At 38.8% G+C, this 23,286-nt stretch overlaps 2 protein-coding genes across 4 annotated transcripts; one reads left to right on the top strand and one right to left on the bottom strand.

Moving 5' to 3' along the window:
- Positions 1–3,949: 3,949 nt before the first annotated feature.
- si:dkey-3h3.3 (uncharacterized protein LOC100144568 homolog) lies at positions 3,950–14,351 on the top strand. Its single transcript, XM_040154941.1, has 4 exons — positions 3,950–4,042; positions 6,016–7,020; positions 12,751–12,968; positions 13,353–14,351. Exons 1-4 carry the CDS (start codon positions 4,037–4,039, stop codon positions 13,420–13,422), a joined length of 1,299 nt encoding a protein of 432 aa, XP_040010875.1. The 5' UTR covers positions 3,950–4,036; the 3' UTR covers positions 13,423–14,351.
- Positions 14,352–18,657: 4,306 nt separating this feature from the next.
- Positions 18,658–22,977, bottom strand: LOC120805081 (Golgi phosphoprotein 3). 3 transcript variants are annotated; one of them, XM_040154943.1, is made up of 5 exons: positions 22,812–22,977; positions 22,459–22,685; positions 21,002–21,133; positions 20,042–20,156; positions 18,658–19,353 (listed from the first exon to the last, which is right to left on the bottom strand). In XM_040154943.1, exons 2-5 carry the CDS (start codon positions 22,666–22,668, stop codon positions 18,929–18,931), a joined length of 882 nt encoding a protein of 293 aa, XP_040010877.1. In that variant the 5' UTR covers positions 22,669–22,685; positions 22,812–22,977; the 3' UTR covers positions 18,658–18,928. The 3 variants fall into 3 exon arrangements, with proteins under 3 accessions (XP_040010877.1, XP_040010876.1, XP_040010878.1); XM_040154942.1 differs by having other exon boundaries at positions 22,459–22,721; positions 22,812–22,974; XM_040154944.1 differs by having other exon boundaries at positions 22,459–22,650; positions 22,773–22,972.
- Positions 22,978–23,286: the final 309 nt, after the last annotated feature.

Below are 23,286 nucleotides of genomic sequence, written 5' to 3' on the forward strand. Positions count from 1 at the left end.
TCTAACTCAAGATATTCAAAACAAGAATCAATAATCAAAATACTGCAGTTTTAAAATTATCCTGTTTGTTATCAAATGTTTTGTTTTGTATTCTGATACTTCCAGAATTAAATAGGTAATATTCCTAATATAGACTAGAACTACAACTCACTGATTGTAAGCAGTCTATGAGAACTATCCGTATAAATTGCATGTATCCAGCCTCTCTGGCTGATAAAATTCAAAAGCCATACAACATAGTGCAAATGGAATGGAATCACAATCTCTCCATTTAAACATAAAATCAAAACAAAATTTCTATAAAACATTGATCCGACATCTGAGCCAGGCATTTATCATGCCTAGAGGTTTTGCAGTTGGCAAGAGCAACTGCGGTGCCTGGCTCATGAATACTGAAGCCGGATGGACCTCTTGAGGTTATCCTTGTTTATGTTTGCATTACGTCAGAGCAAATCAGGATTAAATCTAATGAGATTACGAAACGGTTTACTTGTCTTCAAGACTTCCAAGCATGCAATAGTGACAACAATGTATTTAAAAGGGTACAGCTGTGGCTCAGGGAGTAGACCAGGTCATCCACTAACCAGAAGGTCAGTAGTTTGATCCCTGGCTGCTCCAGTCCGCATGTCATAGTGTCCTTGGGCAAGATACTGAACCCCAAATTGCCCCTGATGGCTGTGCCATCAGTATGTGTAAGTGTGTGACTGTGATGTATGAATGTGTGTGTGAATGTGACATGTAGTGTAAAGTGCTTTGAGTGGTCAATAAGACTAGAAAAGTGCCATACAAGTGCAGCCCATTTACCTTCTTTGACTCATTTTGTTATTGAAGGGCATTGTTGAACCTACATGTCCTGGCTACTAAGTGATGATTAATTTTATAATCATCTATATTTGTTCTAATTATCAGTAATTGTGTTATTGTCATAGAACCACAATACAAAGTGATTTAAAAGGAAGTTTTACCTCCTGGTGTGATTCCTTAGAAGGTTGTGCTCTTTACTGTCCCTGAAGGTAAAATTAACTACCCTTATAATTAATGGGTCAGTATCATTGACTTATCTCCAATAAAAGCCAATAAACGTGTCAAATGGATCAGTATTGCTAACCTGCCTTCTCAGTTAGACAGACTCATGGGTCATTGAGCTCTGGCAATGGCTTTTCAGTGGTCCCCAGATGAAATATCCTTGTTTGGTGATCCAGTGGCATTTCCTCTAGCACCACCGTGAGGTTGGCTGATTTGGTTTTCAGTGGGATATCTTAAAAACTTTCAAACATATACACTCACCAAGCATTAATTAGGAACACCTGTACACCTGCTTATTCATGCACTTATCCAATCAGCCAATTTCGTGGCTGCAGTGCAGTGCACAAAATCCTGCAGATACAGGTCAGGAACTTCAGTTAATGTTCACATCAATGATCAGAATGGGGAAAAAATCTGATATCAGTGAATTTGATCGTGGCATGATAGTTGGTGCCAGATGGGCTGGTTTGAGTTTTTCTGAAACTGCTTATCTCCTGGGATTTTCACACACAACAGTCTCTAGAGTTTCCTCAGAATGGTGCCAAAATCAAAAAACATCCAGCTGCAGTTCTGTGGACGGAAACAACTTGGTGATGACAGAGGTCAGAGGAGAATGGCCAGACTGGTGGGAGCTCATAGAAAGACTGTGGTAACTCAGTTGGCCACTCGTTACAACGGTGGTGAGCAGAACAGCATCTCAGAATGCACAACATGTCTGACATTGAGGCGGATCGGCAACAAAACTCCTGTCAGCCAAGAACAGAAATCTGAGCTGCAGTGGGCACAGGCTCCCTAAAACTGAACAGTTGAAGACTGGAAAAACGTAGCCTGGTCTGATGAATCTGGATTTATGCAGAAGCTCACAGAAGGTAGAGTCAGAATTTGGCATCAACAGCATGAATCCATGGACCCAACCTCCCTTGTGTCAACAGTCCAGGCTGGTGGTGGTGTAATGGTGTGGGGAATGTTTTCTCGGCACGCTTTAGGCCCCTTAATATCAGCCAATCATGGTTTGAATGCCACAGCCTATCTGAGTATTGTTGCTGGTCATGTACATCCCTTAATGGCCACAGTTTTCCATCTTCTAATGGCTACTTCCAAAATGATGATGCACCATGTCACGAAGCAAACATTATCTCAATCTGGTTCCACTAACATGTCAGTAAATTCATTTACTCTAGTGGCCTCAACAGTCAGTCTGTGCTTGGAAAATCTCTGGAACTGTATGTATCGTTAAGCATCATAACCTCCATGAGCTGCTGGTCAAACAGCGAGCACTTGCAATCAGAGACTTCCTCAGCTGTAACAAACTGCTCACCTGGACTTTTCTTTATTACACTATCCATCACATCTGTTATATTCCACATTCATCTGTTGATGATCTTTCCAGTATTGTCTGTATACACTGTTATCATGTGTATATACATTGTGTAAATTATTCATATATTATATATATATTTCATACACAGTTAACTCTCTTTAGTATTCATGGACAATCCTGCACCTTACTGTACAGCTTTTAGGAATATCCACCTGACTTGTACTCATGACCAGTGTATTATAGTATATTACTATCATTGTATGGTGTATATTAAGCAAATAGTATGGTCTAGTTACGGTTCTATCTTTAGTCCCTATTTTTATTTTATCTAGTTATTTTTATATTTAGTCTATTTAGTTATCTTAGCATCATCAGTTTATTTTATCACATTCTTGGGAGCTCTGTTGGACTGTGTTTTCTCCTTTTTTTTAAAAATAGAATGACATTTTTCTTTTAAAAATTGCTCCCATTAATGGAACATACCACTTATAGTATTAAGGATGCCAGAAACTTACGTTACAGAATAGTTTCATGAAATGATGTGGCATAAATAAGTTATTTTGAGAGAAACCCTTTGGTTATTTTTTTTTCCAGTTAAGTGACTGAAATCTCTGTATGTTTGTGTTTAATGCCAGTTTCATTGTTCTCTATTAACGCCAAATACCAAAGCCACAAACTGACTTGTTTTCCAAGACACAGAATCAAACATTAAGCTCTGCATTTCTGATAGACTGTTAGAAAGTTACTTTTTCAAAAAGGATATCAAACAAATAACTGATAAAAACTTGTGACAAGCCTGTATTACAAATACATATAGAAACTAGAAGGGCACTCAGAGAGCACAGACCTCTGCCGAGGCCAGTGTCAAACAGCATACACCAGATTTCAGAGAAAAAAAATCAAATTCATAGTAAATGATCCAGATCTGCTCCAAAATTTGATGGGTTCTTCCCTGGCCCATGCCACATCCCTCCATTAAGGTCAGTGCAAATGGGTTCAGTAGATTTTGCGAAATTCTGCTGACAAACAAACAAACTAACTAACTAACAAACCAACGGATACGGGTGATCACATTACCTCCTTGGCAGAGGTAATTAGACAACTTATATGAAAAAAAGGCCATGTGTGCATTTGTAAGATCATAGTCATAACTTGAACAAGCAATTTGGTGTCTCATTACCTGTTTAACTGCATTCGTATTGCAAAACATTCTGTTGTTGTGTTTTATTTAACATAATTATACACACATATGACTAAATTACATGTACACCTTGACCTCAATTTGAGACATTTTTATGAGAATAAGCTAGACACTTAATTTATAAACTTTCAACAAACACTCCCTTTGTCTAGTTGACTGAATAAGGACAGGAGAGTATGTAACAGAGGAAATAGTTTTTCCCTAATTTATGACCCCTAATTTTGGGTAAATGTTAGTTAGTTTTATATGCTGTGCAAAAACAGAGATGTGGGTTTGTGATATAGCCTACAGTTGAATTCTTTACTAGTGCATTTCAAGTTCCTTGGTCAGTTTTCAAGTTTCCTTGGTCACCGACAGGGGTCGTTAAAAGACACGTGACGAACACTGAGGACACCCTGAATCTGAAACTGAAACCAAAAAAACAGACAGGTCTTCGCTGTGTCCAGAGAAACATCAGTGTCGCGACAGTTTTAGAAGAGCTCTTTATTATGGAGGTAGGTTTCGTATATTTACATTTAAAATAGTTTAACAGGCTAAAGGAAGGTGAGGTATGAAAGCAGGGGCAGATTTTACTGTCGGCGTAGGTTGGCTTTTACCCATCTTATAGTCAGTCACTGTTGCTGTTGTTTTTCTGAATAAGACGTGGGGAATGGCTGCGATTTGATCTCTCTGTGTGATCTGCTCACAAAAGCAAAGTAACGTTCGCTTTTCGACGTAAACAAGTGCGCTACGTTTTCAAGACAGCTGTGAATTTAGAATTCCAGTTTGGGCGTCTAACCTTCAAAATAAAAGCGCGTCAATTCAGAGTTTCACCATTAGTTGAAACATTTGGAGTACGTGTCGATATTGTCCATCGGGTGTTAAAATTAAAGGCCATAGCGCTTATTGTTGTAAGAGTCTGTTTTATTCATGGAGTCATTAGAGCTACTGCAGCTGAAGCAGTGGAGGAATGGCCTTAACTTTCAGATGTGAATGTATCAGTAGGTGTCATCACTTGCAAACATAATTTCTTTCAGAAATAAAAAAAAAAAAAAAAAAAAAAAGTTTTATTGTGCAATCAGCATTGTGAAGCGGTATGGCAGTTGGCGACAGATCGCATCGAACACCCAAACTTGACATCGGGGGAGTTGTTTTATATGTCAGCTAGCAATGAACAGTATGGTGTAACTGTTTCAAAATATCCGGATGTTATATGGAGTCACATATGATATTTAAAAATTATTATGGTAAAGATGGAATATATGGAAAATTGAGAGAAAACTAAAATGGAGGATGACAACACAATTCGAACAATATTTAAGATTACTCAGCGCTGACTGTAGATGACTGCGTGTAAACTCTGTAATTCTTCGCATACTATAATCATGTGAAGAATAAACAGTTCATTTGTTTCTTGCTGTAAAATTTACAGTTTCAATTTCATGATCACTTTGAATTACAAACATATAAGCACCTAAAAATTAAATGAACAGAGCAGAGCAGCAGCAGGAGCTTTGACTGGGCCCACATAATCTTTTACTGTTGTTGTCTGGAAGCAGGCACGTTTTCAACTGAGCTGTATGTTATTTGAACCAAACACAACATTTCATTCATATACATGTCAGATAAAAAAAAGCCTTTCCTAAATGTAAATAAAATATTGGGCTACTTTTATGAAGATTAATTGGGTTTGTGGCTCTGATTGGACTATTTGGTATAGGTCAATTCTGACATTACTGGGTGCAGGCCACATTCAAATTAAAATGCCTCCAAAACTCTGATAATTTGTGGCCTTTTTACTGATCATCTCCTCATTTTGCTTTTTCCCCTTTCAATTTTTCTTAAATTGAAATTCAGTCTTGCACAGTTTAGCCGACCCACACGTTACCCCTGTGCATGACTCTCATTTTTTACCTAAAATCTCACCTTTCAGTGTCTCTATTCATCATATGGGATGTGAAAACATCAGATTTCTACATAGTCAGAGAAAGTTGCCATCTTGGTCATAGCTCTTGTGAAATCCTACCACACTGCAGAGTGTTTCTCCTGCTGGTTAGTAAAGTTTCCAGCCTGCCAGACTGTTGTCCCTGCACTGCTGTAGCCTCACAGTACATGCACAGTACGCATGTACTGGGAGGCTGTCAAGACAAAAAATGGAGTGAGATGCAGTGAGATGCGAGTCGACTCAGGGTCTTCTCTTCATCTCATCGACTTTTAGGGGATAGCTCTATGTATATTATTTCCATGTACCAAATCTTTGAAACTGAGAGTTTGACTCTTTTTTTAAAATTTGAATCTAGAGTAATCTTGATTGTTCTAGAATAATCATCTCAGTCCTATTATATTGTACCAGTGCTCAACAAAACATTACTGCATTACCATCATAGAAAGATGTTTATCCAAAGTTTTAAATAGAAAATGTAGAATACTGTTTTAAGATGGAGGTATGCAGCTAGTAGCTAACTTTAGCTGTTGTGTCTTTTTTCAGTTTATCACTGACATCACTGTCATCATAGATGAAGCTCATTACAAAGACCCTGGAAGATTAATGAAAATTCTTCAATGTTACAGTCCCGAGAAAAAAGGTTCCTGCTACAATGTTAGAGCAACCTATGAGGAAGTGGAGCACCTTTCAATCAAACTGTCAGCAGTGAAGCATCACTTCAGTCCTGCCACTCGTGGGCGAACCTGTCAGCAAGGCGAATGTGCTTCAACTCATATCAAATCTGTGGATGTATCTGCGGTTGTTATGGCCTACATTCAGCAAAAATGTGCCAAAGAACTTAACAAAATTCAAGGGAACAGTTTAGTTATTGAAACACAGCCTGACCTCAGAACAGTACACAATAACTCAAGTAGCACAGTACGGGTCACTCTAAGACCACGCCATGTCTTCATATACCCTGTTCATGCTGACTGTGTTAGACAGCGATTCATCACATTCTACCAGAGAACCGCCTCCGACCTGCAGGTCACATCTGTCCCTGTGAGTGCACATGACCACAAACACCTGCAGAGGAGATTTCCACATCTCCTTTTTAAACCCAGCCACAACAAATATGAAGTAACAGTGACTGGGCCTTTTGTGCACATTGCTAAATTGAAAGAGTTTGTTTTACAAAATACGCCAAGTTCAAGCAAGAGTCCAGTGAACAAGGGTCAAGCAGACACTCCAAGCAGCAGAACCTTGGGTCCTCAGCCTACACACAGCAAAGAGGCTGAAGATGAATCATGTCCAATCTGTATGGAACCAATACTAATAACAGAGAAAGAGACACTGCGGTGCAAGCACTCTTTCTGCAGAGACTGTCTGAAAAAAGCTTTTGACTACAAGCCTGTATGCCCAACATGTGGAGCGTTATATGACACCTTGACAGGGACACAACCTGATGGAGGCAGAATGAATGTCACCAAAAACTCCTCATCTTTGCCCGGATATGATAAATTTGGAACAGTAATCATCCAATATTACATTCCAAGTGGCATTCAAAAGGTAAGACTACAGATAACACTGAACAATTTAAATGTCACTTTTGACCGAAACCAAGAAACAGTAATTTCAAGGTCCACTTGTTATTATCTCTGGGAGCTTTGAACTGCATTTCACAGCCCTGATCAGTGAATAGATTTTTTCTCATTTGTTACACTGTCAGAATATGTAGCCAGAGTCTTGAAGTCACCAAGAGTCACAACTTACCACAATCCATTCAACCAGGCCCCCACCCCCTGAGAGAAAGCTAGGAAAGTGATCAAAAGTCATCAACCAGGAGTCTGTGGACAGTCAGATACAGATCAAGGAGGACATTCACATCCAACATCAGAGAGCATTTTTGATCAGAGACAAGGGTTACTACACCCCCATACAACCACTTGTTATCACTTGAAAGAGGAAATATGAAGAACCACAATTAGATAATGTTGGGTCTCTGTAAATATAACTGTAAAGAATATGGTCTAGACCTGCTCTGTGTGAAAAGTGCCCTGAGGCAACCTCTGTTATGATTTGGCGCTATATAAATAAAATTGAATTGAATTGAATTAGGTCATGTGATGACAACTGAGTTTACTCTATCCATTAATGAAGACTTGGAGATATGTTCAATAGCTCCAGAAAAAGTAAACGTGTACCTTGTGTTGAGTCCAACATGTTAGTAGTTTAACACCTAGCTACTTTAATTGAGGGGGTAAATCCCTAAAAGCTGAATAAAGGTATCTTTTCGTGTGCACTTCAGCTTCAAACAGCAAGAAAGTATGTTTGGAAATGTGTGAGTGACTTGAGTGTTGTTATGTTTACATTGAAAGTCACTGACGTACAGTACAATCCGTCTCTTCCACTTGCCACTGTTTCACTATCTATTTTTTCTGTCTTTCTGACAAGCTCAAACATGATACTGGGGTCTCCTGTTTATATTCTGAGTTAATTATTAAGCTCATTCTATTGTAAATAGCATCTGAACTAGTCATCAAATATCAGTGATCTTCATGTAAAGCATGAAGATCAGCATTCCAAAACTACAGCTCTTTTTCTCACTTTCAAAAGATCGCTGAAAGCAAAGAAATTATTAAAATGACAAATGCTAACATTTTATTGTCTAGTGTTTCAAATGTATTCTTATATTTACTATTTAACTATTTAACACTTGTAAAAACCTCTTTTGCACAGAAGACCTGACCAAAATGGCAACATTAAAAGCTTTAGACAAAACTTTAAAAAAAACAGGCAACAGGTAAAACAATACTAAAAGAAAGTCAATGTCAATACTAAGAAGGCTAAAGTGAACTAAGAAAGAGACAATCAATAAAGGAGTTATTTACCGTAGAATTACACTAATCTTAAATTTGGCCACAGATACAGTATCAGGTTCCTCAATTTAAATTCCGCCTGCAGAAGAAACCCACCACAGCATGAACATACATTAGGGACAAACAGCAGATCAGTGTGTGATCTGAGATAATAATAGCAAGATTACAAGGCTTTGTGAAATACATTTGCAGAGATATGATGGAAATGTGCGCAATATTGCTGTATAAGTAAAAATCTATAGTACCAATGATATCAGTACCACATACAGTGGCTTCAGAAAGTATTCAGAACCCTTCACTCCTCCCTTTTGCACACTTTATTATTTTGTAGATTTAATTTTAAATTAATAAAATTGCAGTTTTTGCCCACTAGTCTACAGTCATTAATCCATAATCAAAAAGTAAAAAAATGTTTTTAGAAATTGTTGCAAATTTATTACAAATCAAAAACTGAAATCTGAATTACAAAATTATTCCGACCATTAAATGAATGGGAAGTGTCTGTGAACGGCCATCTTCAGATCTCTCCACAGATCTTCTATGTGGTTTAAGTCAGGGCTTTGGCTGGGCCACTCAAGGACAGTCAGAGACTTGTCCTGAAGCTATACCAGCGTTGACACAAGGTAGGTTGGGTCCATGGATTCATGCTGTTGACGCCAGGTTCTGACCCTACCATCTGAGCCTCTGCATGAATCCAGATTCCTCAGACCAGGCTACGTTTTTCCAGTCTTTAACTGTCCAGTTTTGGTGAGCCTGTGCCCACTGCAGCCTCGGATTTCTGTTCTTGGCTGAGGGGAGTGGAACCTGATGTGGTGTTCTAATGTTGTAGCCCATCCACCTCAAGGTTGGACGTATTGTGCATTCTGAGATGCTTTTCTGCTCACCACCGTTGTAAAGAGTAGTTATCTGAGCAGTTCCAGCTTCTGTCAGCTCCAAAAAGAACTGCCGCTCACTGGATGTTTTTTGGTTTTGGCACCATTCTGAGTAAACTCTAGAGACCGTTGTGTGTGAAAATCCCAGGACACTGGTTCAGCATTGGCAGGCAGAAATAAATAGCTTCTGTCTGGCTTATTCTTCTAATTAAACAATAATCAGTTATTACTCCATCCACAAAAACAAATCACACAAAGTAGTTTAGCAGGTAAAGCAGGCCTCACCTGCAGAATAGCGCTACTTCAGTTTTCTCAGAAATTCTGTATTTGGTCCTTTAACGACTGTACTGTGACTGAAGAATAATTATGATACACTGAATGCAACAGTGTGATAGATTAAATGTTATTCAATTCAGTTCAATTCGATTTTATGTATATTATGCCAAATCATAACAAAGGTTATCTCAGGGCAGTTTTCATGTAGAGCGGGTCTAGACCATACTATTTATAGTTATATTTACAGAGACCCAACATTCCCCCATGAGCCAGCACTTGGCGACAGCGGCAAGGAAAAACTCCCTTTTAAGAGGTAGAAACCTGTTAAAAGGCAGAAACAGAACCCGGCTCATGGTGGGAAGGAAGGTTTTAAGCCTGAAGGCTCTGCTTCCCATTCTACTTTGGGAGACTCTAGGAACTACATGTAAGCCTGGGAGTGCAGTGTTCTACTGGGGTAATAGGGTACTGTGAGCTCTTTAAGATATGATGGTGCCTGACCATTAAGGGCTTTGTAGGTGAGGCGGATGATTTTAAACTCTATTCTGGATTTTACAGGGAGCCAATGCAGAGAAGCTAACACAGGAGAAATATGATCCCTTTTCCTAGTTCCTGTCAGTGCTCAAGCTGCAGTATTCTGGATCAGCTGGAGAGTATTTAAAGACTTGTTGGGACAGCCTGATAATAAGGAGTTGCAATAATCCAGCCTAGAAGAAACAAAAGCATGTACTAGTTTTTCCGCATCTTTTTTTTTGCTGGAGGCCAGGGCAGTGCCATCTAAATTAAATATATCATTAGATAATGTGTTTCTGAGGTGTTCGAGGCCAAGTACAATAACTTCAGTTTTGTCTGAGTTTAACAGCAAAGAGTTGCATGTCATCCAGGTCTTTACGTCCTTAAGGCATGTTTGAAGTTTAGCTAACTAATTGGTTTCATCTGCCTTCATTGACAAATACAATTGGGTATCATCTGCATAACAGTAGATGTTTATGGCGTGTTTATGGAGTGTTTCCTAATAATATTGCCTTAAGGAAGCATATATATCAATAGTTGCATGAAAAAGTTTTGGGCACCCATGGTAAAAATTTCTGGTACTAAATAGTTAAGTGAGTAGAAGATGAACTGATCTCCAAAAGGCATCAAGTTAGAGTACTGAACACTTAAACGCGTTTTTTGAGCTGTAAACTAAATGATATGACTGTACTGTAATGAAACACATCAATTGTTGATGTTGACATTTCTTACCAAAGTTATAAAAATCAGCATTTCATGGTTTGAAAATGGCTCATCATGCCATCTACGGTTTTAAATCATCCTGAACCTTGCAAGGCCAATGCTGTCATAGAGTACCCGTTTGGAACTTCTTTATTGTTATGAAATATATATATAAAGAATGTTAACATCCTCTAATCAGAGGTGGACAGCCTGACTCCCCCAGCACCCGTTCTTGATTGGGAGTCTGTGAAACCGCGCCCATTTACAAATATATACTCATCGAGACTCAACATTCAGAGGAGTTTAGGAGATTTTTTGCTAACCCTCTACTTGGTGTTTTTCAGTGTTGGCTCAGTGGTTCAGACTTTTGCTTTTGAGGGCCGTAGAAGCATCACCGGACTGTATTCTTTCCCACTGCTATGTCTGTTTGCTAACGGCATTTTTCAGAGAGTGCTATTATAACTACATGCTCGGCCCTGAGAGCTCCAGCTTCAGGCATTACTGGGACTGGAGCCAACAGCTCAAATTGATATGGCTCGAGACCACCATAGTCCTCCACCACCCTAATGTCCGCTTCAAGGGATTCTGGAGGGGAAAATACCTCTATCTCAATAGAGCCCTCTAGCATAGGTGCCTTGTGGTCACTGAGCAACTCCTGCTTCACACATCCACGCAATTGTGGATTTGTACAATTTTAGAGTGAAAAAAAGGAAAGGACCACAATACAAAAATTTGGGCACCCCAAAAGATTTGATCTCTCAGATGTTACCAAGGTCTCAGACCTTAATTAGCTTGTTAGGGCTATGGCTTGTTCACAATTATCGTTAGGAAAGGCAAGGTGATGCAAATTTCAAAGCTTTATAAATATTCTGACTCCCCAAACCTTGTCCTAACAATCAGCAGCCATGGGCTCCTCTAAGCAGCTGCCTAGCACTCCGAAAATTAAAATAGCAGATGCCCACAAAGCAGGAGAAGACTATAAGAAGATAGCAAAGTGTTTTCAGGTAGCCATTTCCTCATTTCATAATGTAATTAAGAAATTGCAGTTAACAGGAAGGGTGGAGGTCAAGTTGAGGTCTGGAAGACTAAGAAAACCTTCAGAGAGAACTGCTTGTAGGATTGGTAGAAAGGCAAATCAAAACCCCTGTTTGACTGCAAAACACCTTGAGGAAGATTTAGCAGACTCCGGAGTGGTGGTGCACTGTTCTACTGTGCAGTGACACCTGCACAAATATGACCTTCATGGACAAGTCATCAGGAGAAAATCTTTCCTGCACCCTCAACACAAAATTCAGAAGTTTGCAAAGGAACATCTAAAAAAGCCTGATTTATTATGGAAACAAGGCCCGTAGACTGATGAAGTTAAAATAAAACCATTTAGCCTCAATAAGCAAAGGTATGTTTTGAGAAAAAGGGTGCAGAGTTTCATGAAAAGAAGGCCTCTCAAACGCTTAAGCACAGGCGTGGTTCGATCATGCTTTGGGCTTGTGTTGCAGCCAGTGTCATGGGGAACACGTCCCTGTTGGGGGGGAAGAATGGATTCAATTAAAGACCAGCAAATTCTGGGAGCAAACACCCCGTCTGTAAAAAAAAGCTGGAGAAAATGAAAATCCACAATGAATTACCTAAAGAGGTGCAAGGTTTTGCCATGGCCATCACAGTAAACCAACCTACACATCATCAAAAATTTGGGGATAGACCTCAAAAGAGCAGTGCATGCAAGACGGCACAAGAAGTACTGACAGGTGCCCAAACTTATGTTTAAGGCCCCTTTCCTTTTTTGTTATTTTGAAACTATAAAAGATGGAAATAAAAAAGTAATCTTGCATGAACTATTAAAGAAATGTGTCATCTGTAACTTTATACCTTTTGCAGGTCAGTTCATCTTCTACTTAATTAACTATTCACAATAAAATAAATTTTGACCAGGAGTGCCCAAGGGCTGTTATCTCTGTCCTTGTAGTCTGCATTTAATGAGGGCCAGATCATCACCAGTCCATTATAACCTACAGCTTGGCAGGACATCATTAAGCAGAAAAATCTCTACTGTCTGTCTGCAGCAGGAGCATCCTAACCCTGGTCTGCCATATGAAGGTGTATCTCGTACAGCCTATCTCCCAGACTCCTCAGAGGGCAGGAGGATCCTGAAACTGTTGAGACGTGCCTTTGATCAGAGACTTATCTTCACTGTTGGTCGGTCCACCACCAGTGGCAGGAATAATATGGTCACATGGAATGATATTCACCACAAAACCTCAACACATGGAGGACCAACTCAGTAAGGATTCTTTATTTGGCAACATTACATTTGATCGGTGTCCATTACATACCACTAAGAGTACCAGTGGCCAAAATTTGTGCCTTTCATGTAATCAAACCATAATGCCCCTAGCCAAATGTGTGACAGTTTTTTTTTTGACATTTCATATTCTGCTGCCATATTTCCATTATTTCCTCATGCCTTCATTTCTATTACATCTATGTATTTATGACGAGAAACTTATTCATGTGACCTAAATGTAATCATCAGTACAGAAGTCTCAGGATTTCACAAAAGGCACACTAAAGGGCTAAAGCACACTAATATTGTAAGTGAATGGATTTTCATCAACTATGAAACTGACCATAATTAACCACCTAATTTCTATCATTGTGTTTGCAGCTATGGATACCCAGATCCTGATTATCTCAGCCGAGTTCGAGATGAACTAAAAGTCAAGGGAATTGAATAAGTGACTTTAAAGTTTGCCAAGACATTAATGTATTTCTAATGTGTAGCTAAAGAACTAAGATTATGTATTAAGTTATACTATTATCTATAAAATGTTGTGTACAAACATCTTCTCCCATTTAATAATTCACACTTAAAATTAGATGTAAGAGATTATGACAGAGGATCAAAAAGAGGTTTAATTAATGTAATTTAAATGTAATTTAATATTCCATATATAATGACACCAACTCACAATAGTCAACCAGTTTCAACTCTTTTTTAGTGTTTTTAATATTTTCCTTGTTTTATCATTCTGTATTCCTTATGGGCATTCTTCTCGGATTACTGTTTGACTTGTGTTTTATTTACTTTTGAAATGACCTTGTTTGAGATAATTAAATATGGAAAAATTGATATAAAAATGTATGGTCTATCACATTCATTAAAATTGGTTGCTATCATCTGCTGCTCATATCTCTCCTCTCCTCTCTCTGGCACCCAATTGAAAATGACAAAGGACAACCTGTGATCATGACAATTCACAAACTATTAGTTTTTAGTGACACTGAACATGTGACAGATACACCTGTTGTTACATGAGTTATTGAGACCTTTCTGCACATGACCTCCTTAGGCCCTCTTTGAGACCAGCTCTTCTCAGTCCAAAACATGGACATTGAAGTGTACTGTAGAACTTAGAAATTAATGACTATGGTTTATATTCTCCATGTTGATTTATTTGGCTCTCAGGACTAAATCCTGTATTGTGTAAGACATTTTGTTTATTCCTGTTTGTGTTTTAATTTGTAAGACTAACATATTTGTACCCTGTGTTAAATTGAATGCATGTCAGAAAATCCACATTACCTCCTGTGTGACCTATGTAATCTTCCCATCTATTTATTACTTTCACCTAGAGATGATATAGATGCATGACTATGTATGCACATAGTGAATAAATAGGTATATTCATAAATACACATGTACAAAGTATTTGCGCCCATGAATTTTTTTCATTCATGTTTTTTAACATTGTGAATCACAGATGTAAAAAAGGATGGACAGTAACAGAAAAATACTTAAAATTCAAATTGAAAAAATATCTCTTCACATGTATCGACATCAATTACAAATTCAAAATACAAAATATTTAAAAGCATAAATATTCACTTCCTTCAAGTCAGTGTTTAGTAGTAGAGGCAACTTTGGCAGCAGTTACAGTCTTAAAGAGTTTTGAGTCTGTGTGGATAGAGCTCTCTCAGCTTTGCATGCCTTGGTAAAGTATATCTTCTCTTCACAGAGACAAATTTAGGCAGATTTAAGTGAACATGTGTCAGAATTGTTTTAGTTCTGCTTTCTTATAATTATTGAGTCTACAGTGAGATTGACCAAAGCAGCTGTTTGACCTTCCAAACATGAGTGCATATACTTAAAATGACTTGTCAGACCTTAAATTACATTAACTCTATTTAAATGATTGTGTCACAGTAAACCAGGCGAATAAGCACTTATCTTGTGTTTTATGTTCATAATTAAATTAATGGTCAATTTGTACAGATTTGTTTTCATAAATTCTATTTACACATTATATACATTTATACATTCTATTTATCCAGAGATTTGATGCATTATAAAAAAGCTAAACTAAAAAACATTAAGTCTACAGTGGCGGGAAACACATCTCCTCATATTCCAGGGGGAATGTGGTGAAATTATTTTCACTGGTTTATATTGAAGTCAATGTGTCCAACTGGTAAATGCGTTGCCATTGAAATTCAGGAAAACAATTCACCCACACACACAAGTGCACACAGACTGCAGCCCTCATAAAATAGATAAATTGGCATGAGCTAAATCTGAGTCCTCACATGGGACAAAAATCAGTTATATGATTAGGCACTTCCAAGCTCTTGGTTTATTTTCTAGGGTCAAAGAAAGTACACAGACTAGAGGTCCCTTTATTTAGATAACATATATAATCTCATATTCAAACCACAATTTGAAGTGATTCTCAGATGCATAAAACCTGTTGGTCATCTCTTCTCTTCTCCCACAAACGCTGCCTAATCACTCCCAGCCCTTTGCAACATACAATATCAGGAGGCTATCTGTAATCAGCAATGTCTTTCACAAGATCCATGAGCTTCATTAGCAAAAGTTGTGTTAAAACAGAGAACAAATAAAAAAAATTTTAAAATAAAATTCAGAAAATTGAGGCAATATGAAATTAAGAGCAAGGTATGGCTCATAGTGAAAAGGCTTTGTTGAATGTTTTATAGCACAATGTTGAACATTTTGAAAGACAGTGCAAATGAACCATGGTTTTGGAAAGCTGACAGTGCGATTGTGACAAAAGATCCTTGAATTTGTGCCTGATACAAATACATAAGTATATACATAAACATCTGGAGTGTGAGCCCATCTTTTGATTCTTCTGATTAGACTTTGGCGAGTGTTTGATAATCCATCAGATTTTTTCAACTGCACTTGCTTTCCATCAAGGCCACAATCACATGAGAAGATCAATCTCTCTTTTAGCTTTATGCATCCAATACAGTGATAGGTCTGGACTATCCTTACCCTAGTTTAGCATAGAGACCAGAAGGCGGGGGAAACTGCTGGCCTAGCTCTATTAAATGTGAAAAAATACATCTTCCAACAATTCTTAAGATGTCTGAATGAAATATTACATACTGTGAGCTAGCTGGTCAACCAGCTGACTCAAGGATTGGGTTTTTTGACAGTAGTTAGTACAGGGCTCTAATCTCCACAATGAAGACAGGACTTTTGAGATGCTGTGTGGAGTCACAGGTGTTGATCAAGAAATGGCTGCAATGTTCCCTTAAAACATGTTTTGTGTTTTTTGTGTTTAAATACAGACAATATATCATATCATAATAATGAACAGTACATGATAAATATTTGGAAATTGCTGGACTTAATTTTTCCCCCCATGTTTGAGGAGCTATGGTAGCAGTTTATGTCTGATTCAATCTGTTTTAAAGTGGCTAAAAACATCCTAGACCTCTCCTTGTACTCCAAAAGACTTAGAATTAAAATTCATCTTTGGATAAGCATATTTTCACTAAATGTCTTGAGTGAATGACTTGAATTGTTTCTAAACCAGGTCCAGACCCATATACAAACTCAATTAAGAAGCATTAAGCCCCATGGATTACTTCATTTTTGATTAAATTTCAATTCCCTAATATGTGAAAACCCTACGTCTATTTGAATTTCGCTAAAACATGTCATTGGCATTTATTGGGTCTGCTTTCCTGAGTTTGTTCCTGCCACTAAAATGTTTCAGTTTAATCCTCAACAGCCACTAATGCAAAGAGGTGTTTTACCACGGTTAGTATCAGCTAACAGAGTTAGCTGTTGTGCAACCTGCCACTGTAATTCCCATAAATTACACATTTTTAGAGGAAATTGTTTTATCGAGAACATCCAAGCAAAAACAGAAAATCATGAAACTGGACCCTGTCTAAAACACGTTTGCTTTCAACTATTACCATTCAGTTATTACAGGCTGGAATCCTGAATGTAAGCTGGTTTATATGCACACATTTTGACAGCGCATCTAGAAGAGATATAATTCTAGTCTGACTCGTCCATCAAAATTCATGTTTTGTTATGAATATAAAACTACTGGGCAGGAGATATTAAAAACGCTACGACCTGTTTTCACTTATGTCAGAAGGTTTTATTAAAGCTACAGTATGTAACTGTTTTCTTTCATCAATATTTTTTTTGTTGAAATATGCCCAAAAACATATCTTACATGTGAAAAGGTGCTGTCAAAAGCTTCTGTGACCAGACTCATTAAAAAGCCTGGCAGATGTGCCGAGATATTCCCTTGACAGCTCTGGCGGTCAATCAGTACGTGAATGCTTCTGGTCTACTACTCCTCCTCTGGCACTGAGGCTTCAAGCTAGTATTAGCTGCTGGAAGACGTCGCTACAGCTGACTCACAGTGAACACGACAAGGATGTAGGTGGAGGGCTGGGCTGAGTGGAGCGTAATGGAGCAGGGAGAAGGAGGGGTGGGAGGAGCACTTTTGAGTCTCATGCTAGCGCTAGCTTGATTTCTAGGGCTTGCATACTGTAGCTTTAATATTCAGCATATTATTTTTCCTTCTGCCATTATACCTTGTACTTCTATCAGCCACATAAATTCTACATGTTTTTGTGTAACTGAGGGCTTTGTATTATTTCAGCACTATTTTTAGTCTGTCTAATGATGATGATGTTCACCATGTTTTGGCCTGCCTCTCTTTAAAAGTTTTTTTCCAAAATATTAAATGGAGCTGACGTCTTAGTAACTGATAAGGAAAGTCATATAAATCAGCACTCCATCTTCCTGGAAAGGTATAAAGCTTCCATGCATGTTTAGGCTTATTGTCCTGTTTACAAATGAATGATCTAGCACATAACTTTAGGCAAGGAGGGATGGAATGACAGGCTGCACGGTGGCTCAGTGGTTAAAAATCATCAGGCTGAATCCAACAGGCAGCTGGGGCCCTTCGCTGTGGAATTTTCTTCAAGTGACTTCGTGGGTTTTCCTCCACACTCCTATGACCTGACCCATGCAGGTCAGGTGACATATAAACTCTAAATTGCCTGCAGGTGTGAATGGTTGTCTGTTTCCACACATCAACCCTGTTTCATACAGGCAACATGTCGATGTACCCTTCCCCCCTTGTCCGTGTGAGCTGGGACAGTCTCCCCCTTTGTCCCTGCACAGGATAAGCAGGTATATACAGTATAATGGATGGATGGGATGGATTAAGAGGACTCAGTAAAAATTTTGAATTTCAAAAAGACCACAGTACTAGGTAGTAGACTCAGACTTTTGGATCTCACCCCGTTAGCTGTCTCCCAGTACTTGATATAAAAGTGAAAGAATGCTGTGACATCAAACTCAACATATCCTTACACTTCACAATCTGGCAGAAGATATCAATTTAAAGACTTGTCAGGATCATCAAGTAGACTTTCATTCCTGTACAGCACCACTGCCCTGTACATGGATTTGTACATGTACATCATGTTGGTTATTATATGATATCGTATGGTATTATCAGGTGCATCAGGGTGGTATCTCAAGTAACCCATGCCATACATACTGAACCTCTAACTATTTCAAAGATATACCCGATAGAAAAGAAAGAGGATATGAATCAACATCTTGATTTCAGCCTCACCCATATCATCACCAACCATTTCATTCAAAAAGTTCCATATTATTATTGTTTTTTTTTTTTTTTTAGCAAAAATGAACACATAAATGACACATGGGGGGAAATGGGCCATGAAGGATAAACAAGGACAGTTATCTGGAAGGAAAAGAGAATTAAGTGGGTAGAGGAACAAGAAAAGAGGGCAGCCCATTCCAAAAGTCCAGGCAGGGGTAAACTGTATTTTAGTCAAGTCACCATGTTGGGGCCAGTACTTTGATTCCCACCCCAACATACAATGCCATTTGAATGCCACAACCGCTTGCTGTCCGCTTTTTCCGTAGCCTCATTTGGTGAAGGCGGCCACCACAGCCCATAACAGCTCATTGGTGCTGGCCTTCATGCTCTCCCCTTCAGGCTCCAGTTCCAGCAGCTGCCGCACTCTCTTCATGGCCAGGTCGTATTGGTCGTCTAGCAGTGGGGCAAAAGCATTTTCCAGGACATCAGAAGAATGGGCTAAGAAGATGAGCGCAAGGAGCCGCTTTTCCATTCGATGAGGGTCATTCACCCACTTGTCCAGTACAGCCTCCTGGACCTTCTTGATGAGGCGCTGCTTGATGTTATTGTTGGTCAGAGGATGTGTGGTCATATCAAAAAGCAGGAAGTTCTGCTTCTCAGTAGTGAGTACGCCTTTTTCTACCAAGTTTTTGGCCAGCCGTTCGCGAACGTTCCGTAGTTGATAATGAAGTTTCAGGGGGTTCCACGTCTCCCCTAAGGACGAACCAATAAAACACATGACAGTTAATTCTGTCAGAAAAAGGTTACATGCTCATCTACATTTATAATGAGGTGCTGTGACAAAGACATAAGAAAGACCAGAGTGAGTAACCGCAGGGCTCTTCAGTGTGAGCATTTCACTCGCATAGAGTAAAAATTAGTGTGTGAATGTGAAAAATTGTTTGGGTGCACTGTTGCAGGTGTCTCTGAGTTTCTAGGGAAGCCAGTTCTAAACCACTTTATGTTTCTTCAGATTCAGTGGAAATGCAAACAAAATGGATTTTTAATTCCCTGTTTAATTCCTAGGACTCCTAAATTCCTGGTATCACTTCATCAAAAGGGGCTTTATTGTTGTTGCCACAGGTAGAGAATCGCCACAGAGTCTTCCAGCATACTGACAGTTTCCTTTTGTAAAGCAAGGTGTCTCAGTCTAATCAAAAATCAGAAGCACAGTCACATCAGCTGCTGTTGAGATTTAAAACAGAACTTTCTACTCTTAATGTCACAATTGTGTAATGTACAATTGCAAACAGTCTACATTTTCAAACCACATGGGATGTGAAGCTCAAAATTAAGCTGGGTACAAACAGAAAGAGGCCACATGGATCTGTTTTGTTTAAAGATCTCATTACAGATATACCACCACAATGGGGCTGTGGGCCGATGATGTAGCTGAACTCACCACTAAGCAGTTCAATCCAGCTCTGCACGGTCTCCGGTGGTTGGGTGTCTTTGATGTGTTTTAGGGCTTCATCCAGGAGCACGTCACCTGTTGGAGCATCTGACTTACAAATTACCTGCGAATTTCATTCAGAATGATGACAGCCAGTTACAACATATAGTTATCTGAGAACAGCTGCTGAAAGAGATCCAAAATGCACCTTTTCTTTTAATGTATGTAGGCCCTGCTCACATCACTGACTGACAATCACTGTCACACCTGACACTGAAGCTGCTCACAGCTAATCTGTATATGGTGTGCTTTGCAGTTCACTCACTCAACTAGGACTGTAACTAAAATTAACTGTCTCTTGGCAATTTACTTTCTGATTAATTGTTTGGTCTATAAAATGAGATATGAGAAAACAGTGAAAAATACCCATCAGTTTCCCAGAAGCTCTGGCTGACATCTTTAAATGTCTTGTTTTGTTCAACCAACAGTCCGAAACCCATAGATATTCACTTTACAAGGACATAAAATGCAGTAAACCAGAAATCCTCACACTGGAAAGCTGCAACCAGAGAATGCAGGGCATTTTTTGCTTCAGTCTACTAATGTGTGGACATTATGTAAATATATGGAAAATTACTTTGCCCCAAAGCAAATTCCCTCTGTCTTTCATTCTGCACTTCACTTTTATGTAGCCCATAAGGAAGTAGAATTATTAACAGTTACAAGTTAAGGTGTGTAGAGGGTCTTGTTATGACTCTGATGGAGTTGGACATGGCTTTTAGCAAATAGCTGTGCAGGTTACTCTACAGGCTGATGATATATGCTAATGCCCCACCCAACATTAGTTGAGGTGGTGGCAAAAAAAAAAAAAAAAAAAAAAAAAGCATAGGCAGGGTGATAAGGAGAAAATATTATACTTCCTCTGAATAATTTACATAGTAAAAGCAAAAGCAGAAACGTGTCCCCTACCTTCCTGGCCAGCAGACCTTTTCTCCTCATGCCACAAGCCTCCAGCTGGAGGCGTCCTCGCAGGGCCAGTTCAATCAGCATGCACCCTCTCAACCCTGATGAAATGCAGTCATTCCAGAACGAGGTATACCCCTAGGTCATGTAAACACACATCAGAATCCTGGTTTGTCAAAAAGTTAACATGGAATTACAACAGGAGTACCAGAAGAATTCCTGATGGTCAATCTGATTGGCCCAGCAAGTCAGGCCAGAGTAAACATGCCAAAATCAAACAGGTAGATCAAAAACAAAACCTACAAGTATTTCAGTCACAACTGTTTTACGCATCCACAGAAGATTAACACATTTTGGCATCACAAGGGAGATAACCATATCTCTACTCCCTTGCTCAAAAATTACTGCTGGCATTACATTTTGACAACATCACCTTTATATGTGCATGTGTTTCTTCACGCATCTGACTACAGACTGAATATAACATGGAGACAGACTACTGCAAGTTAGAAAACAAGTCATCGCCATTAGTAAATGGTTTAAAAAGCTGAACAACAAAACAGATGCTGCCTCATCTTTGATACTGCCAAATTGCTAACAGGTTCTAAATAACAACAAACAGCCTCAGGACTTCTCTCTGTACTACTGTATCAGTGTTGGTTGTAAACTTGAAATGTGTCAAAATTTAATATAGAAGGATGGAAGTATTACTTTGACATTTGTCAAACTAATCCCTGATTGGTAATTTCAAATAAATCTGTCAGTTTTGTTATGGGTAAACACCCAAAACAAAACCCACATTTTTGTTTTTTTTGTTTTACAGTTTTTGAAAGGAAATGGACCTGCAAACTGTTGCAACTTCCAGAAACGATAGTATATAACTTAAAATCACTTGTCACGCCTTGGTTAGACAGATGATCTCCATCCAAATGATAATAAAACTTCTAGAAATACCCGGGTGTACCTGTGATGATTTAGATGCGTTTTATATTTGATTCAATTTAGATTAATATGTAAATGCTGGTTTTCACTTGGTCTTGTTTTCCTTTTGTGTCAGTGTCAACAAATGCTAATTGCCTGCATAGAGATTCAATGTTAAAACAATGGTAAACGTTTCGCTTACGAGTTAATTGATCCGGGAAGTTATAATCTGTGAATATCTTGAATATCTGTGAAGTTTCTATGTATCTATCTATATCTATATCTATATCTATATACATATAGATATACATAGTGTCGCTTCTCGACATTATCAATTTTTGCCAAGACATTAAACAGACCAGCGAGGCCCGTTTTTGTTGTTAGCTATAGCTAGCATTATAGCAAACAAGGATGCTAACGTTAACTAAAGCTATGTCGGTTAGGAAAAAATAGCTAACGTTAGCTTAGGCAACATCCAATCGTCTAACGTTGAAGTTTAGCTTAATCTTACACCGAAAGAAACAAGGGTTGTCTACCATTACCTCTCGGTCCTTCAGTCCTAACAACAGCACTTCTTCCATCAAGGTGAGACGTGTTTCTTTGGAGTCTCCGGTATCGTCATCTTCCTGCTCGTCTCCCCGTCGGGGCTCATGGTCCTCCTCGCCGGATGGACGGTCTTTGTCAGCGGCGTTGCGAGAGGCTTCGGTCCGCCTCTGCACGAGGCCCGAACTCCGCTGGGTCAATGAAGTCATGTTTGCCGGCAGGTTAGCTAAACAACGACGAAAACAAGACGCCTCGGACGACGCTGCCCGAGATGTTTGATTAAGTTACTCGTTGTCAACCATACAGCAGTTACCTCGAGTGTTGTGCAAATTGACTACTGCGGCCTGAGTACCCTTGTCATCTGGAGCACTGTTCCCCTTCCTTGACTTCGTCCGCAGCAATATAATGCTTATCTAATATGGCGCCGTTTGGTAAATGTGGTACCGAACTTATCCAGCAGGTAGAGGCCAAGATAACTTGAATACCTAGTAACTACAAGTTAGATTGAATGCTACGTAAGCTAATTTCATAAACAAATAACAAGATTTACACGATTACATAAAGGAACTTCTATTCTGCATCATGCTACCCATTAGTGTGGTCACATTTTAGTTCCTCTGTAAGAGAACCCTCCTTGTTGTCATTAAATTACTTCAAAAAGAAAATCAGTTTTATAATAATTGTACAATACAGCATAAGAACCTAGTTTTCCCACTTCTACATACTCACAAAACAATTCAGCCAATCATAATGTAATTTCCTTGGATCTCCCAAACTACCCACAAAAAAGCCTTTTGAGGTTTTGAGAATCTGTCTCTGAAAGTAGT

This window comes from Xiphias gladius, chromosome 19 (assembly GCF_016859285.1).
Source record: "Xiphias gladius isolate SHS-SW01 ecotype Sanya breed wild chromosome 19, ASM1685928v1, whole genome shotgun sequence".
In the NCBI taxonomy this organism is placed as follows: Eukaryota; Metazoa; Chordata; class Actinopteri; order Istiophoriformes; family Xiphiidae; genus Xiphias; species Xiphias gladius.